Source organism: Miscanthus floridulus, chromosome 12, assembly GCF_019320115.1.
Source record: "Miscanthus floridulus cultivar M001 chromosome 12, ASM1932011v1, whole genome shotgun sequence".
NCBI lineage: Eukaryota > Viridiplantae > Streptophyta > Magnoliopsida > Poales > Poaceae > Miscanthus > Miscanthus floridulus.
Window position 1 is genome coordinate 75,948,341 of NC_089591.1, and position 19,432 is coordinate 75,967,772.

Below are 19,432 nucleotides of genomic sequence, written 5' to 3' on the forward strand. Positions count from 1 at the left end.
CCAGCGTTCGGTCATGGACCATCTCCTCCTTTTCTTTTTTCTAAGTCCACAACCACTTCGCCCTTGCTCCTAACTTGCTAACCACAAAGTGTATAACTTGAGTGCACGTGTGTTAGCATTTTTCAAAGCATTTTACAAGGGTCAAGATTAGCACACTAGGTTCCTAAATGCATATGCAAGAGTCATGTCACCTAGTGGCACTCGATAAACCATTTAGCCAAAGATTTTCCCTCTTTATAGTACGGCTATCGATCCTAAGTGCACTTACACCCTCTATGGTGTCTTAAGTGCCAAAACAAAAACCTATCTTATACCTTTGCCTTGATCATCTTGGTTTTTGTTTTTCTCTTTCTTTGTTTCCAAGTTGAGCTTGATCTGATGGGATAAGTCTTTGTTGACAGTCTTTGTGGGGCTGGCTGCAGCAGCATCTTGACTGAGAGGATAGCATCCTTGCAGCTGGTCTTTAGCTAGGACAGCATCTTAGGACAACATCTTAGAGGACAACATATTAGGACAACATATTAGCATCTTAGACTAGCATCTTGGCATATGCTTGGCTGGCTAGCAGCCTATAAATATGTATCTCTAACCCCTCAGGTGGGTATGGCATTTGGAAATAAACCAGAAAATTACCCCAACTCCTAGTGTCATCCTCTCTCGATGAGAGTAAGAATTCTGCTACTACTAAGAGTAAGAATTCAGCGACTAACAATTGGTATAAGAGTCGTATTATCCTGTAGCATGAGCATCTCTTACTCATCTTCTCTCTCAGCCCCACAATAGCCCTAGCTGTTGGCAGCAGTAGCTCCTCCGGCCGCTCCTGTTCACTCCTCTCCCTCTGCGCAAAGCAGCCCTCTCCCCACGCAGTAGCCCCTGGTGGCGCGTCATGTCTATAGGGCAGTCTCAGCGCTCGATCGCCTCGAGCACGTGGCGTCGGCAGGAGGACGAACTTGCCATGGTAGAGGAACACGAGCGAGCGGCGGTAGAGACCGCTACGGCGGCAATAAGGGCATCGAGGCTGGCAGCAGTAGAGCTGGCAGCAGCCAGAGCGGAGGCAGAAGCAGCGGCGGTGGCGGATGCAGCACGTGCGGCGGTAGCAGAGGTCGATGCTCTGCGCGGCAGCATCCGCAGCTCCATTTCCACTGACGGCACCGCTGACACGGACCTCGAGCTGCTAGAGAGGGAGGCAGCATGAGCACGGGCGGCGCAGTGGGTAGCCACGCATGCCCACGAGCGTGGCGGCAGCCCAGACAGGCGTGGACACGGCTGGCGGCGCTCCTAGGAGGAGGCAGCGCACAGCGGTGGACGCTCCTAGAGGAGCCGCGCATGCCCACGAGCATGGCGGTAGCCCAGGACAGGCGCGGATGTGCTAGGCGGTGCTCCTAGAAAAGGCGCGCATGGCGGTGGTGCTCCTGGAGGAGGTGCGCACGAACAACGGTGGCGGACGGGTCGATGGAGAGTGTGACCTTCATAGGCAGCATGTCTCTCTCTCTCCTCAAATCGGTACCATGGTTACCACGGGCTCTAGGCTGTCGTCAGGGATGTCGGCCCCGGCGGTAGGTGGCCTGCCCTCACCAAGACCGAACTATGTCGAGTGGGCTACGGTGATGAGGGAAAGCTCCAGGTGCGGCACATGTGGGAGGTAGTCCTGGTACGGTGACATCAACTATGACCTAGATCGACGGACGCTGGATGCCCTCATCGCTGCAGTCCCTGCTCGAGATGCAGTTCTCACTTACCAGCAAGCAAACTACCAAGGAGGCTTGGGACACCATCGCTACTGGCACGCATCAGGCAGCGATCGTGCCCGCAAATCCACACTGCAGGCACTTCGCAAGGAGTGGGAGAACCTGGCCTTCAAGCCAGATGAGGACGTTGATGACTTCGCTCTCCATCTCAACACTCTATTGCAGAAGATGGTGCAGTTCCACGATGACACCTACGGCGAGGAGAGAGCTGTCGAAAAGCTCTTCTGCTGCGTCCCCGAGAAGTACAAGCAGATGGCTCGCTCGATCGAGTCTCTGCTGGATCTCTCCACGATGTCGATCGAGAAGACGATAGGTTGCCTCAAGGTCATCGACAATAATGAGCCATAGTCCTTCTTGGGGCCCATCACCACTAGCGGGAAGCTCCTTCTCACTCGGGAGCAGTAGCTTGCCAGCCAAGGTGACCGGAAGAAGGGGGAGCCTTGTTCCATGATAGGCGGCCGTAAGCGTGGCAAGCCGCGCAAGGTGCGTAGAGATGCCCAGGGCGAGGCGTGAGGACGTGTCGAGGGTGATGCCCATGGAGGCACCTAGGGCGGCGCCGCCGGCAGGCACAAGCTAGCACGAGATGACGCTTGCCACAACTGTGGCCAGCTTGGCCATTGGGCCAAGGACTGTCGACAGCCACGACGCAGCCAGGTCCACATCGCATAGGCGGAGGAGGAGGAGCTGGCTCTGTTCATGGCACATGCAAGCATCGAGCTACCTCCAGCGACACTGGCCGCAGTGGCTCTCCTCCACCTTGACAAGCCAAAAGCACACGCCCTCCTCGGTGACGGCTCCAGCAACGATAAGACTAACGGGTGGTGCCTTGACACCAGCACCACCCATCACATGACCGATCAACAGGGAGTTCTTTACTGAGCTTGACTCTAGCGTTCGAGGCTCCGCCAAGTTTGGGGATGCCTCTAGCGTGGAGATCAAGGGCATCGGCTCTGTCATCTTCACCACCATGTCTAGTGAGCACAGGCTGCTCACCGGAGTCTACTACATCCCCGCATTGAGGAACCCCATCATTAGCTTGGGACAACTGGATGAGAACAGTTCATGCGTGGTGGTTGAGGATGGAGTCATGAGGATTTGGGATCGTTGTTGTTGCCTTCTTACCAAGGTATCCAGAAGCGCAAATTGACTCTACATCCTTAACGTGTAGGTGGCACAACCCCTCTGTCTCGTTGCTCGTCGAGATGACGAGGCGTGGCAGTGGCACGAGCGCTTTGGGCACCTTCACTTCAAGGCCCTAAAGCAGCTCAGTGCCATGGAGATGGTGCGAGGCCTACCGTGCCTCGACCATGTGGAGCAGCTCTGCGACATCTGTGTGTTGACGAAGCAGAGGTGACTCCCCTTTCCCCAGCGGTCGAGCTTTCGAGCCAAGGAGAGGCTCGAGCTTGTGCACGGGGACTTGTGCGGCCCGGTGACACCGGCCACACCGGGAGGATGACGCTACTTCCTACTACTCATCGACGACCTCTCCTGCTACATGTGGGTGATGGTCCTCGGCAGCAAGGGAGAGGCCGCGGACGCCATTAGGCGCTCATAGGCTGCTGCGGAGGCGGAGTGCGGCCGCAAGCTACGCGTGCTATGCACCGACAATGGCGGTGAATTCACGGTAGCTGAATTCGCGTCGTACTACGCTGATGAGGGCATTCAGCGCCACTACTTTGCGCCGTATAGCCCGCAGCAGAACGGCGTCGTCGAGCGGCGCAACCAGATGGTTGTGGGGATGGCTTGGGCCCTTCTCAAGTAGAGGGGGATGCCGGCTGTCTTCTAGGGAGAGACGGTGGTGGTGGCTGTCTACATCCTCAATCGCTCGCTTACCAAGGCGCTCAACAGCAGGACATCGTACAAGGCTTAGTATGGGCACAAGCCGGTGGTCTCCCACTTGTGGGTCTTTGGCTGCCTCGCGTTTGCCAAGGAGCTTGGCCATATCAGCAAGCTCGATGACAGGAGCACTTTGGGAGTGTTCATCGGCTACGTAGAGGGCTCAAAGGCCTACTGCATCCTTGACCTAAAGACACAGCGTGTGCGCACGACGTGCAATGTTGTGTTCGACGAAGGGCGAGGATGGGTGTGGGATAAGGCGATGGACGACGGCTTGGCTTCGACGTACGACAACTTCACTGTCGAGTACGTCCACTTCGAGGGAGCTAGGGGGAGTAGGCAGCTCTTCTTTGGCAAGCACGTCTACCCCAGTCTTCGAACCTCCACCGACCCGGCGCCTGCTACTTCGACAGCACCATGCTCTCTAGCCAGGACCTTGGCTACAATGAGTCCTTCAGCTGGCTCCACCACAACCGGCACCAGCCACCTCTCTGAGCATGTCTACTCTAACACCAGCTCATGTCGAGCACAACCCTAGTTGAGCTCGCTACTCCACTGTCTCACGACAAGGAGCGCATCGACGCGTACCATGATGGTGAGCCATTGCGGTACCAGTACGATGGAGAACCTTCTCAGCGACCAGCCAGTGCCAGGACCGGTGCCTCATGACCTAGAGGCGCAGTTGCACCTTGCGTGTGACGACGGCGAGCCTCGATCGTTTACAGAGGCCGAGAGACACGCGGCATGGCATGCCATGATGCAGTTGGAGATGGATGCGGTCGAGAAGAATCGCACCTGGGAGCTTGCTGACCTTCCTCAGTGGTCACCGTGCAATCACCCTTAAGTGGGTGTACAATCTGAAGAGGGATGAATCCTGGCGCCATCGTCAAGCACAAGGCTCGTTTGGTGGCACTGAGGTTTCATGCAGCAGGAGGGGGATCAACTTCGACGATGCTTTTGCTCCCGTGGCATGGATGGAGTCCGTGCGACTCCTCCTTGTGCTAGCTACCCTAGGAGGGCTAGTGTGTTCATCACATGGACGTCAAGTCGGCGTTCCTTAATGGTGACTTGAAGGAGGAGGTCTACATGCACCAGCCACCAGGATTTACGATCCTTGGCAAGGAGAGCAAGGTGCTCCGCCTGCGCAAGGCCCTCTATGGCTTGCGATAGGCATCGAGGGTGTGGAATGCCAAGTTGGATTCCACGCTAAAGGGGATGAGCTTCGAGCAAAGCCCGCACGAGGTGGCCATCTATCGACGGGGCAGTGGAGGAAATGCTCTGCTGGTAGGTGTCTACTGTCGACGACTTGGTGATCACCGGCACCAAGGATGCGGAGGTGGCAGCATTCAAGGAAGACATGAAGGCCACCTTCCAGATGAGTGACCTAGGGGCCTCTCTCCTTCTACCTAGGAATCGAGGTGCACCAGGATGACTCCGGGATCATGCTTCGACAGACCGCCTACACCAAGCGTGTCATTGAGCTAGCTGGGCTCACCGACTACAACCCAGCTCTCACTCCGATGGAGGAGAGGCTAACGCTGAGCCACGACAGCACGATGGAGGAGGTGGATGCTATGTAGTACTGACGTCTTATGGGGAGCCTTCGCTACCTCGCCCACACATAGCCGGACTTGGCATTCTCTATCGGCTATGTTAGTCGGTTCATGCAGCGACCGATGATGGAGCACTAGCAGGCTATGAAGAGGATCATCTGCTATGTTGTGGGGACTCTCGATCATGGCCTCTACTACCCTAGGTGCCCTAGGGCGGCACACTTTGTTGGGTACTAGCAACAGTGACCACGTCGGTGACATCGACACCAGTAAGAGCACTGAGCGGGATCTTCTTCTTTCTCAGCACGTGCCTCGTTAGCTGGCAGTCGGTCAAGCAGCAGGTGGTGGCTCTATCCAGCTACTGAGGCCAAGTACATAGCGGCCTCCACCGCTTTGACTCAGGCGCTCTAGCTCGCTTGACTGCTCGATGATCTCCTCGGCAAAGACACTAGAGCAGGTGGAGCTTAGGGTGGATAGTAAGTCCGCTCTGGCCCTGGCAAAGAACCCCATGTTCCATGAATGCAGCAAGCACATCCGAGTGAGGTACCACTTCATCCGAGGTTGTTTGGAGGAAGGGAGCATCAAAGCAAGCTACATCAACACCAAGGACCAGCTTGCGGACCTACTCACCAAGCCCCTTAGGAGGATCAAGTTCCTTGAGCTCTACTCTAGGACCGAGATGGTTCAACTTTCCCACAAGATGACACACAAGACTTAGGGGGAGAATGATGGGATAAGTCTCTGTTGGCAGTCTTTGTGGGGCTGGCTATAGCTGGTCTTTGTGGGGCTGGCTACAGCAGCATCTTGACTGAGAGGATAGCATCCTTTGCAGCTGGTCTTTAGCTAGGATAGCATCTTAGAGGATAGCATATTAGGACAATATATTAGCATCTTAGACTAGCATCTTGGCATATGCTTGGCTAGCTAACAGGCCTATAAATATGTATCTCCAACCCCTCAGATGGGTATGGCATTTGAAAATAAACCAGAAAATTGCCCCAACTCCTAGTGTCATCCTCTCTCGACTGAGAGTAAGAATTCTGCTACTATCAAGAGTAAGAATTTAGCGACTAACATGATCATCATCATTTCATGTTCACCTTCAACTCCATGGACCTCATCTTGCTCAATCACTTGGAATGGACCACCTTATCAAATTCACTTTCTTAGATCAAAGGTTAGCCCTAAGTTTTATCAATTATCTAAAACCAAACTAGGGCTTTCAACTGTCCACTGAAAAGTTTTATGCGTGAGAATGTTGGTTAGTGGTTTTGCAATGACTCCATATCCTTTGACAAACTTCCTGTAATACCATATTAGTCCTAAAAAGGCCCTGACTTCAGTGATAGTTGTGGGAACAGGCCAATGCAGCATGGTTGATATTTTGTTTTGGTCAGTTGCCACCCCTTGTGAGGAAATGATGTGACCTAAGTACTCTAACTGACTCTAGGGCAAAAGAGCACTTGGAGAGTTTGAGGTACAATTGATGGGCTTGCAAAGTCTGTAGAACTAGTTTGAGGTGCTGGGCATAGTCATCTAGAGTTGTGCTATAGATAAGAATATCATCTAGAAAGACTAGGACAAACTTTCTCAAGTATGGTCGTAGAATTTGATTCATAATGCATTGAAAAGTAGCAGGTGCATTAGTAAGATCAAAAGGCATCACCTTGAACTGGTAGTGACCATGGTGTGTCTTGAAAGCAGTTTTGTACTCATCTTCAGGTAACATTCTCACTTGATGATAATCTGATTTCACATCTAGTTTTGTGAAATACTGGGCACCAACAAGCTCATCTAGGATTTCTTCAATGAGTGGCATAGGAAATCTGTTTTTTATGGTGAGGTTATTCAACTTTCTGTAGTCTATACAAAATCTCCAGCTGCCATCCTTTTTCTTCACTAAAAGCACAGGGGAAGCAAAGGGACTATGGCTGTGAGTAATCAACCTAGCTTCCAGTAACCGCTTCACTTGCTGTTCTATTTCTGTCTTATGCTGAGGTGAATAATGATATGGTCGAGCATTAACAGGTACAACTCTAGGGACAAGAGGGATAGCATGATCATAACATCTCTGTGGTGGTATAGTCTGTGGGTCCTAAAAAATTTCCTTATGATCATCCAGGATGGTTTGAATGCATGGTGGTGTTGGGGTGACCTAGTCTAGCTTTGGTGGTGATAGAGAGTCAATGATGACAAAAGCCCATGTATCATTTCCCTTAGTGCCCTTGTACAGTTTAGTAGCAGTGATTGGTGACACCTGTAAGGGAGAGTCCACTACTCCTTGTAGTTTTACTAGTCTCCCATGCAAACTGAACTCCAAAGTCTTCTTATTCCAATCACAGTTCATGGGACTGTGGGTCTTGAGCCAATCATACCCTAGGATTGCATCATAAGGTGCCATGTCTAGCACTATCATGTCACTTGCTATAGTTTCACCTTGGATATACCATTGCAGGTCTTTGACCATAGTTGAAGTGGTCAACCAGTCTCCATTGGCTAACTTGACCCTTTTTGGTGTCATTGGGGTTGTAGGCAAGTTAGCAATCTCTGTGAACTGTTTGCTGACAAAACTATGGGAACTCCCTAGAGTCCAACAGAATAAGCATTACTTTGTTCTTCACCAGTGACCTGAGTTTGATGGAATTTGTGGAATCCATTATTGTGAGAGCATTAATAGAAAGCTGACAGAAGTCTGCTGTCAATAAGTCCTCAGCTGCCAACTGATTGAGCATCTCCTCAGTAATCTCCTCCTTGTCTAAGTCATTGATAGCAAGAGTGTTCACCTGTGGTTGCTGTCTTTTGGGGCAGACAGCTTGATGACCAGGTTCAAACTTTTCTCCACAACCATAGCAGAGGTTGTTGGCCTTCCTATAATCTCTGAGTTGCCTGATTCTCTATAAATTGAGTGGTGTTTGCTGTTGTGGTTGATCTGGTTTCTATGGAGGGGCTCTGTTGGCTACAAAATTTCTAGCATACTTGTGCTTGTTTCTTTCCATAGTAATCACAACTGCTCTGTTCACTGTAACCGGAACATGTGGTTCCACCACTGCTTTGATGTCATCTTTCAGACCAGCCACATATGTTGATGCAAAAAATATCTCATCATAATGACTGTTGTGCATTGTGATATCATATTGCAATGCTTGGAAAGCTGTTGTATAGTCTTCTACAGTGCCTGTTTGCCTAAGGGAGAGCAACTCATTGATAGCCTTTCTATAATCATCTGCTCCAAATTGCTCCTGTATCACTTCACAGGACTGTTTCTAGTTTGGTACTGCATGACTTTGCTTGTAGGCCTGCCACCACTTGGATGCATTGCCCTCAAGGTGCATAGTTGTAGCTGTGACCTTCAGATCCTTAGGGACAGAGTAGATTGTGAAGTAATTGACACAATTATCACACCAAATCTTTGGATTGGAGCCATCAAACTTGGGGAAGTGTATCTTTGGTGATCTATGGTGAGGCAAGGAATCTTTCTTTGGTTCCTCTCGATGTACTTTTGGTTGTTTAGAAGTGCCAGGCTTGGTATCACGCTTCTTGGCTGCAAAAACATTCTAAAATTCAGGATCTTCATCATCAAAGACAACAGAGTTGCCATCAGATTTGATGAGGACATCACTACTTCATCGCATACAAACCAAGTAGAGGAGGAGGTCCAGCATGGGCGTCTAATTCATCTTTTTTATGGTGGAAGCCTAGTCCAACTCAAGTTTGAGTCCGGCTCGGGCTCTAGGATCAGTCTGCCTTAAACTGGTCACCTAGGATGCATACGGACTCCGTTTTCGATGATCCATATATGATTGGAAAGTTAATTTGATAAGGAAGTCAATCCAAGTGGTTTCATATCAAAAAACCTTCAGAATCAACAGGAATCATCGAAACAAGTTAGAATCCAGAATCTACCAGGGTACTGCGACACCGTCTTTTGGTCCGTTGAACCGTGTATCGTGTTTAGGCCTATTAGGGGGTGCGTCCAAGGGGGTGACACCCAAGACTCTATAAATAGCAGCCGTCGCTCTCCTTAGGGTTTAGGGTTTTGTTTAGTTCTTGATTTTCTGGTGAAACAGACGTCGTTTTGCTGTAACTGTCGCCGCCAAAGCCGCTTGCTATGAACTAGGGCCCCAATTCTTGATCTTGTTCGCCTGTGGTGATTAGTCCTTTCGAATAAAGACTTGAACTCCTTTTTATTTTCATAAGCCTCATATTTATTTGTAATTTTAGATTGCGCTCATCCCGTTCTTGCTTGTGTTCTTGATTCACTTGCAGGAAAGCCTTCTCGACGAGGTCAATCGCGTTCGCGTGGTTGATAACCAATGGAGCAGTGGTGTAACGGTTGTGGGGGTACGAATCAGTCTTGGTTCTAAGCCTAGATTATGAACATCGAGTCTCCACTAATTGACGCTATCATACCTTTCGGAAGATCGGGCCTAGTCTACATCAAGTGGTATCAGAGACCTTGTTGCCCGTTAGGTATAACTTTGTTTTCCCCTTTAGATTGTTACTATTTTTGCATTACCTATAGTCCACAAAAAGCCAAAAAATATACATTGTCACATATTTCCTATCCTATAGCCTCATTGTGATGTGCAATTTTGTCTCTGTTTTGCGTTGTTGAGTTTGTGCCCTAGGTCAAGTTTTTGTTGCTGGTTTTATATCGTTTTTTAGTCTAGTTTGTGTTTTCTCCTTTGTTTTCATCATAATCCGTGAACATCTCTAACTCTTGTTGAGTTTTCTTTGTATTCAACAAACCCTAGTCCATATCATCTTATTTGTTATACTTGTCTTCACTGTTTCCATCAAATTCTTGCTGCCGTGACCAATTTTGCGCACATTATTCTTGTTTTGTCCTCTAATTCGGAGTCCGTTCTTAAAACTGGTCTAGTTTTCGCATACGAACTCAGATTTCGACGTTCCATATATCAAAATCTATCAGAATTTTTTTTGGATCCGTCCATCCCACTTTGTCAGGGTCGGAGATTTTTATTTTGGTCAAAAAGTGGTCACAAGATCCTCTTTTCGTGGTCACAAGGTCTTTGTTGATTTCGAGCACGTCTTCTAGAAATTCCACAGGCCACGTCTTTCACTTGTTTAAGCTCATATTTTCTGTGGTTATTTTTTTATGCTCCTAAGTGAAGAAAAAATATCAAAAAAATAAAAAGAAAAAGTCAAAGAATCCTAAAAAAACAACGACAGCCCAAAAATAGAGAAAAAAGAGAGGGGCAAAAGTGGAACAATATCTAGAGGAGCACATAGAGAGCGTCATTTGAGCTATGTTTACGTGTGCTGACTTCTACCGTGTTCCTAATCATATTCTTGTTGTTCACATCACTTGATACATCTGGTACTTGGAACGTGAGTAGGCCAGCAATTAAGACAAGTACTTAGGATACTTATTCAGCTTTGATATTCAGTTGCGAATTTTATTATTCCTTGCTACTATATTGTATCTGTCCAAGCTCCACTTTCTTTTAACCAAGTATAGGTTCGCCTTACAACTGTTACACTCAAGCTACAATGGTATCACAGTCACCGACCGATTGCACCGCCTGTTGCTTTGGTAAGAACACTTGTAAGACCGTGGTAAGACGCTTGAGAGTTGAGTGCCTTATTTTTGCTTGTCCACAACCTAAGTAGTTGGTAGGGATAATACTATTTGTGTTGTCTTTTTCTTTCTACTAACCATGTCAGGAAAAGCCAGAGGCAGCGGTCAAGAAAATGAGGACGCACCTATAGATTTCAAAGACTGTGTTTCTAAGAATGAGCTTCATGCCGTTTTTGATGACAAGTTCAATGAGATCCTTCAACAAATCACCAATTTGGCCAAGAGGATTGAAGATATTGAACAACAATATCTTGAACCACGTCCTGAAGATGATGATGATGATGATCTCTCTAAGGAGGACGATGGCGACGCGGAGGCTAAAGTCGAAGCTCAACGACGTGCTGAGGATGCACGTAACCGTAATCGGTTGAACTTTAATCGATGCGGTATGGGAGGTAACAACCAAGGTAATAATGATCCTTTCTCTAAAACCAAGTTTAAGATACCTCCTTTTTCTGGTTCTGCTGATCCTGAAGCATATTTAGATTGTGAGATGGTTGTAGATTAAAATTTTAGCTCCCATCAAGTACCTGAAGAATATAGAGTCAGACTTGCTACTAGTGAGTTTACTATTTTTGCTCTTTTCTAGTGGAATGATATTTGCAATAATGCTAATGCTAATGCTCAAATACCTCAAACCTGGATTGTACTTAAACGACGAATGAAATCGAGATTTGTTCCTCCATACTATCAGCGTGATCTGCGATTAAAACAGCAACGTTTAAATCAAGGTAGTAAAACTGTTGAGGAATATTATCAGGAGCTTTTAATTGGTCTAGCACGTAGTAACATACAAGAGGATGATATGGATAAGTGTTCTAGATTTTTTGGAGGTTTGCGTCGTGAAATACAGGATGTTCTTGACTATAAAGAATGGACTAGATTTTCCCAATTATATCATTATGCTATTAAAGCTGAAAGGGAAGTACAGAGACGACAACCTAGGCGATCCACGACTCCATCTCCATCCATTTCTTCACGTCCAACCGAGGTGAGTAAATTTTTTAATGTGCAGACACCACCAGCGCCTGTAAAGAAGAGTTCTCCTATTACACCTCCTTCTAGTGGATCTGCTACACCTTCCTCTAGCAGCTCTTCTAAAGTTGTGTGACACCGCTACAAGGGTATGGGACATATTGCTAAAGAATGCCCCAGCAAACGCGCATATATTGCTACTGATGATGGTGGGTATGCTAGTGCTAGTGATGAAGAGAATAAATTTGTACTTGTAACTGATCTTTATGCAGATAAATTTGCGGATAGTGCTGACGATTCTGATGAGGTAATTGATAGTGTGGCATGCACTGCAGACTACAAATCAATCCTTGTTCAGCGCATTTTAAGTACACAAGTTGAGCCAGTAGACAAGCTACAACGCCATAATTTATTTCAAATGTTCCTCATTGTCAATAATTTCCGTGTTCGTGCTATAATTGTTGGAGGGAGCAGCAATAACTTAGTAAGTTCTGAGCTTGTCAAGACTCTTGGTTTATCTACACGTACTCTTCCACATTCATACCATGTTCAGTGGTTCAACAATAGTGATAAGGCAAAGGTAACATAATTTACTCGTGTGTATTTTTCTATCGGGTCATACCATGATTATGCTGATTTTGATGTCGTGCCTATGCAAGGTTGTTCACTTTTGTTAGGCCACCCTTGGCAATATGATAATAATGCTCTACAGCATGGTAGGCAAAATAGATATACTTTTATATTTAAGGGAAAGACCATTGCTTTACTTCCTTTAACTCCTGCTGAAATTGTGCAATATGAAAAGGAACTTGCTGAAAAGAAAAAGAAAGGCCATGATAAAGACTTTAGCAAACCAACAAATGAACCATCAAGTAACATGAAAGAAATTTTATTTGCTCTTAAATCTGTTCTTGCTGATCATGATGAATCATGTTATGCTCTAACTTGTACATCGCCTATATGTCCACTTGGTCCTACTCCTAGTGCTATGCCTCTTGTTGGTACTAACCTTTTGCAGGAGAAGGAGAATGAATTCCCAATTGGGAAGCCACCATGGCAGCCGCCTTTGCGAAGGATGGGGCACCAAGATGAACGTCTTCTTCCGAAACCATCGTTGCTGTCATCCAATGGAGGAGACGATCTACTTCAGTCGAGGACGACTTCAATTCAAGAAAGGGAGGATGATGAGGACATTACTATTTCATCGCATACAAGCCAAGTAGAGGAGGAGGTCCGACATGGGCGTCCAATTCATCTTTTTCATGGTGGAAGTCCAGTCCAACTCAAGTTCGAGTCCGACTCGGGCTCCAGGACCAGTCTGTCTTAAACTGATCACCCAGGACGTATCCAGACTCCGTTTTCAACGATCCATATATGGTTGGAAAGCTAATTTGATAAGGAAGCCAATCCAAGTGGTTTCATGTCAAAAGACCTTCGGAATCAACGGAAATCGTCGAAACAAGTCAACGTCCAGAATCTATCAGGGTGCTGCGACACCGTCTTTTGGTCCGTTGGACCATGTATCGTGTTTGGGCCCATTAGGGGGCGCGTCCAGGGGGTGACGCCCAAGACTCTATAAATAGTAGCCGTCGCTCTCCTTAGGGTTTGTGTTTTGTTTAGTTCTTGATTTCCTCGTGAAACAGACGTTGTTTTGCTGCAACTGTCGCCGCCAAGGCCGCTTGCTGTGAACCAGGGCCCCAGTTCTTGATCTTGTTCGCCTGTGGCGATTAGTCCTTTCGAATAAAGACTTGAACTCCTTTTTATTTTCATAAGCCTCATATTTATTTGCAATTTCAGATTGTGTTCATCCCGTTCTTGCTTGTGTTCTCGATTTGCTTGTAGGAAAGCCTTCTCGGCGAGGTCAATCGTGTTCGCGTGGTTGATAACCAACGGGGCAGTGGTGTAACGGTTGTGGGGGTACGAATCAGTCTTGGTTCGAAGCCTAGATCGTAAACGTCGAGTCTCCACCAATCGACGCTATCATACCTTTCGGAAGATCGGGCCTAGTCTACATCAAGATTGGTCAGAGAAAGCTTCAGTCTCCATCTGATGCAGTGTCAGGTTTGCTACTGCCTGCCCATTGGCTTGAACCTGCTGAGAAATTCTCTTCTGGTCATCCTTTGTTGCAGCGAGATCCTTCTTCATCTCCTGCTGAATGACCCCGATGTCGTTCATCTGATGAAAGAGTAAGTCAAAGTGCTCCATCACCTGCTCCCAACGGCCTTTCTCATCGTCTGAAGTCTTCGACATGGCGTCGAGGACGAACTGTGCCTGCTTCGATGGCTTGGGTTCCTTTGGTGGAGCCGTGATGAACAACCCGGAATTGGTGCAGCAATTGGTTTGGTTTACACCTCCCCACAACGTGCTACACCACTTCGCCGACCATGCCTAGAAGTCAGGCACTCACTGTGGAATTTTACACGGGGACAGCGCCCCGCAACCTTGATGAGTGGACACTTCCCCACTGTTCGCCACCCGCCCCGCAATCGGTACTGGTAGCGCCGGAATTTTACACAAGGACTTGCCCCGCAACCTTAGCTGACCCCGATTGCGTGCATAACGAGAGAGAGGAGCACGGATGATGTCGTGCTCACCTTAGTTCACGCTGCCGAACCAATTTTTGTCGATGCCGAACCCCAGTCGAGTGATGTGCCGAAGAAGTGGTGGATCTGCGTCGCAGTGGTAGTGGATCGAGGTTGGTGGAGGGGATGGTGGTGGATTTGGAGGTAGGAAATGCCGAATCCCCTGCTGACCCAGATCAACCTAAGGACGGACCTACGGGACCTCCGATCGAACACCCAGATCAACACTTTTACCTTCAACCAATAACTTCGAACAAACCTACAAAATAGTCCTGGAAACACAAGGATAATTAAAAGTGAGGGTAAAAACTAACTTGAAAATAAGATGAAAGATGCAGTCGCAAACAAAAGAAAGTAAACAATGTAATAGACGGGACGCAAATGGTGACTATTCCTAATGCCAGTAACATGTACGCTTTACAGCTTTTAGAGAATCGATAAAGTGTACATCAGTCTGTTCGCTTGCTCGTATACGATCGTAGATTATAAACTAAAACAATATTCTTCTCTCACATCAAACCAGCTAACAGTAAAATAATCCATGGTCATTTACGATGATCCGAACAGGCTGCATATCTGAGAGGACATTTAGATTAAATTACACTATTACATGTCCTGGAAATGGCAGTTGCACCCAGTCTATCTGAAATCGCGAGTTTTGTTTTGATTTCCATGGAAACACACACAACAGATAACTTTTAGCTGAATTTACTCGATGCACAAGTCAAGAACGGTAGCTGAGAACGCCATACACACGTCTGCCAAATTCGATGTACATAATCATTGCACTCACTAAAGGGAAGATGAAACCACTGTATATATATTACTTTTACAGGGCTGCACATTTCACTCACAACGGGAAGATGAAACCACCGTATATATATTATTTTTAAAGGGCTGCACATTTCAATGGAGTAATACAGAAGGGACTTTTCAAGCGAAGGCTGCAGGTAACACGTAAGGGGCATTTCGAGAGAGAGGTCTGCAGGGTAGCAGACTGCTTCTTTCTTTTCTTTACAGATACTTGACGAGAAGCCAAACAATGACTGCAAGAATCACGATAGCGACGACTGACAGAAGCAGGCACATGCATGAGCAGCCACCTTTGGTGCGCTTGTTCAGAATTGCAAGCCTCTTTTGCACACGCTGAACAAAAGAGAATTTTGTATCAGTGTTCCATTGCAAACTTGAGAAGTTTGAATAGCATGTGGCAGTAAAAATTTCTACATAGTACTCCCTCTATTCCAAATTGTAAGTTGTTCTGGGTTTTCTAAGTACATAGCTTTTGCTATGTATCTAGACATAGTCACAAAGTGTATCCAGAACTTACAATTTCAAATGGAAGGAGTAGCAGTAGCAGTTAAGCAATTCTAAGTAGTAGTAGTAGTAGTAGTAGTAGTAAGCAATAGCAGCGTTTTAAATACTGATACTAATTGCTAACCTGAAGACGTGAATTTGTAATATCAACATGATCTTCAAGGTCATCCTGCAAACAAGGATAAAGAAGTTATCATCGAGTGCAAAAGACACAAATACTACTGGTTTTTGTTAGGGGGCACTAACTATCAATCTTGTGTGCAGGGTAAGTTCTTCATTGACTGCTAATGCAATATGCTTTGTGCTCAGCACTGTCTCTTCCAGCTTCTCAAGACCCTCATCTTGCTCTGCAAAATATTGATACACAACTCAAATAAATAAAGCACCATGAAATGGTCCTTGCTCCCACAACTGTCATTTCCAAGAAACCTAGATCTGTACCAACCAAATATGAAATGCAAATGGTGTGAAGAAACAGTGCTACATGATCCCATGCAAACAGTTAATTGCACCCTTTTAGTAAGGTCCATCGAGCAAAGACTACTGAACAAACCACAATAAACCAATACCTTTCATAATTTGCCTCTGAAGGCCAACAATTCCTTGGTTATCTAACCCAGCAACTCTGCTCATGTCATCTGCCTTTTTACTCTGACCAAGCAGATCCTCCCTAAATTGGAAAAGAAAAAAAGGGTACATATTCACATATTAGTTCTAACAAATAATACTTGCCTGAAAACTTGAATACAGTAAATTAATGTGTTTAAAAAATAGATTAAGGACGAGTTGTTACGAAATGGCTAGGGATAGATGGATTAGCAGATAGACCCCGGATAGCCGCCCTTCCTCGGGAACTATCTTAGGATCTTCTTGCTTGACTCTAATTGATACATGACGGTCCCTTTTATAGAGACAACTTACTTGACCCCTAAGGAATATCCTAACCGAACAATCTAACTTATCCCTTTCTTAACAAACCAAACAATCTAATCTAATCTGACGGGTACTGTTCACGCCCCCTGGGCTGGCTCCGCTTGCCATATCACGAGTTCCTATAGAGATCATTGCTAACACGACAGACCTGTTAGCAAAGTTTGACATGTTGAAACTTGTCGCCATCTGCTTCGCTTTAGACTTCAAACTGGAAAGCATGTCATGGCGCTTATGCATCTCCTTGTCAGTGCTGCACAAGTCAAAAAGAAATCAATTTCAAGCAAAAATGTTTGATAGTACCCAAAAAAAAATTAGAGTAAATGTCTGGACGTCAAAGTGTCAAACTATGAAGTCCTTTGTCAAGGAATAGTATCTTTCATTGACACGCAAATCCTTCTCATAATGAATTTTCTCTCAACTTATTATACATACAAAACATGTATCTAGTGAAATTCTCATAATGAATTTTCTCTCAACTTATTATACATACAAAACATGTATCAAGTGAAATGCTGTCCACACCATCCTAGTAATCAGCAGAACAAAGGAATCATATTTTCATTTGTAAGCAGGAAACCATTTACTAGTATAACCAATAAGTTACACTCTTTTCATGTAATAACTTATGGGCTGTTTGGATCAGTGCCCCAGCAGGCATCCAAGTTTTATCCCTGCCCGTGCAATTTGGCTGGGCTGCAATGCTGATGCATCAGCTGCAGAGTGGTCCAAGAAGTGCCGCACATTTTGTAACAATCTTTGGACTTCTATTTTCTAAACTATGTGCCAGTATGTGATCCATGTATACCATTAACGTACTTGTGATTTAATCTACACAAAGACCCATGATGGATATATTTCGAATTTTTAAAAATCACTGACATGTGGGCCCCAGAAAAAATTTGCCATGGTTGCAACCAAGTCCAGTTTTGGCTTGGTTACAAACCGAACGCTGTATTTATAACATAAATTTGGTATTATCCTAACTTTGGCCATGACCAATATTTGGGTTAGGATTCCTGGGGTCTAGAGTCTACAAGAAAACAAACCATTGGACGATCTATTCTGGAACAATGTAAAATTGTGCACAGCACATAAGCCAAATAACTCAATTTTTAGTACAGTGCCTGGCATAGCCAGCTTCATAACATTTCATTTCATCACCTAAGGTGTTTACCTTTATTGATTCACTTATTCATGGCATAGTTCAGTGCTCAATCATTCGAATACCACTTTGCATCCCTAGATCTAGTATCAGCCATTGTTAACACCATAATCCTTCATTTACGGCCGCATGCAATATTGTTCAATTTTGATTATAAGGACACGGCAAATATGGAATTGACAGAACAGATCATCGGTTTAAACAAGTTCTCCAAGATTCAATAGCTATATGTTTCATTCCTACGTATCAGACTTGAGAAAAACAAATATGGCGTCATTGCAAGCACTCCACCCATCATCAGTATCACAGAATTACAAAAGTAGTTGCAACAGGACATACATCGACTTTGGAGGAATTCTGCCAAGCAATGACTCCAAGCTATCCAGTCTAGTCCCAAGAATAGTTATTTTTCTCCGGATGGCTGAGGTATGACGCATAATCTCTGGGCCTGATTGTGGAAGAGACCCTCTATCGGCAATCATGGAACTGATGTCATCAGCAAGTCTGGATGCTTCATTGTACTCCTTCATCCATGGGTCCGAAGATGATGCCATTGCTGCTTAATTCAAAATGACAGAACACGTCATGTGAGCAGAATTTAGATAAGCATAATAGCATAAACAACAACGTTGTAAACCATTATCATACAATTTCATTGTAATAAACTAGTATCATGCAGAGCCCTTTCATATCCATGTAAAGCATCACCAGAACTGTGGTTGAAAAGGCAGGGAGCTATTACGAGCAAGTTATCAACAGACAGTTTCTAGGCATTTCTGTCTATCAATGCCATTATTGAGTATAACAAACTTCACAGAAAAGGATTTCCATATGGAGAAGAATTTTGTTTGACTAGAGCAATAAATTCGTAGAAGCCTCGTGCTGAACGCAGAAAGACCAAATCAAAATGCTAGAATTCACCATGAATCCAAAATTCCCCCATGATATCTTCTCCCCACTGTTGAATCACGCGTCACCAAAATCCCCAGCCGTCGTTCCCCTAGAAAGACCCTACCGAGATCCTAATAGACAGGTAACCTCACCCAGCGGTACAGATGGGGAGAAAACAGGACATAGACAAAAGATCAGGGCACGAATCGGCGAACCTGGTAGATCTGGACGCGCAAATCGGAGGATCGGAGATCGGAACCGAGGTCGAGCCGCCTCCCCCTTTCTCTTCTTCCTTTCCGCGTGTCGTTGACGAAGCTGTGGCGAGCAGGCAATAGTTGGACCTTTTCTTTTAATTTGTTTGATGAGAAATATAAAAGACCAGGACGCCGTTGCCGTGGGTGCATGTACCTGACGCGGGTAAAGGAAACGGCGGAGCCCACCACGTACCTCGGAGTAGGATGGTGGTAGCGGCCTCGCAGGAGGCTACGGACCTACGGTAGTCCGGTGCCGTCGGGCGGCGGGCTGGCCGCCGGGCGGATCCGGCGGAGGGAGGGGCCCGGCGAGCCGGAGCAAGGGAGGGGGCCGGCGAGGCAGCTCCGGGAGGCGGAGGGAGGGAGAGGGCCCGGCAGGCAGAGGAGGGAGGGCGGCGCTGGCCCGAGGGTGGGGGACGCTGGGAGCGGAGTGGGTGGCGTGTGGCGAAGGCGAACCGGGAAAGGCACGCCCGCATGCATGTGTGGCCGCACGGGCTATCTGAGCCATTCACCTCCTCTGCAGCGCCAATCTTGATGCATCTCGTTGACATGGGCTACCCTTCCAAGCACTTCCGTACGGTA

At 46.6% G+C, this 19,432-nt stretch overlaps 1 protein-coding gene across 2 annotated transcripts; it reads right to left on the minus strand.

The window, feature by feature from the left end:
* Positions 1 to 15,069: 15,069 nt before the first annotated feature.
* On the minus strand, positions 15,070 to 19,211 carry LOC136497664 (syntaxin-52-like). 2 transcript variants are annotated; one of them, XM_066493510.1, is made up of 8 exons: positions 19,008 to 19,211; positions 18,815 to 18,914; positions 18,048 to 18,264; positions 16,695 to 16,796; positions 16,183 to 16,283; positions 15,860 to 15,960; positions 15,738 to 15,782; positions 15,070 to 15,442 (listed from the first exon to the last, which is right to left on the minus strand). In XM_066493510.1, the coding sequence occupies exons 3-8, from the start codon at positions 18,260 to 18,262 to the stop codon at positions 15,311 to 15,313; spliced, it is 696 nt and encodes a 231-aa protein (XP_066349607.1). In that variant the 5' UTR covers positions 18,263 to 18,264; positions 18,815 to 18,914; positions 19,008 to 19,211; the 3' UTR covers positions 15,070 to 15,310. The 2 variants fall into 2 exon arrangements, with proteins under 2 accessions (XP_066349607.1, XP_066349606.1); XM_066493509.1 differs by having other exon boundaries at positions 19,047 to 19,205.
* Positions 19,212 to 19,432: the final 221 nt, after the last annotated feature.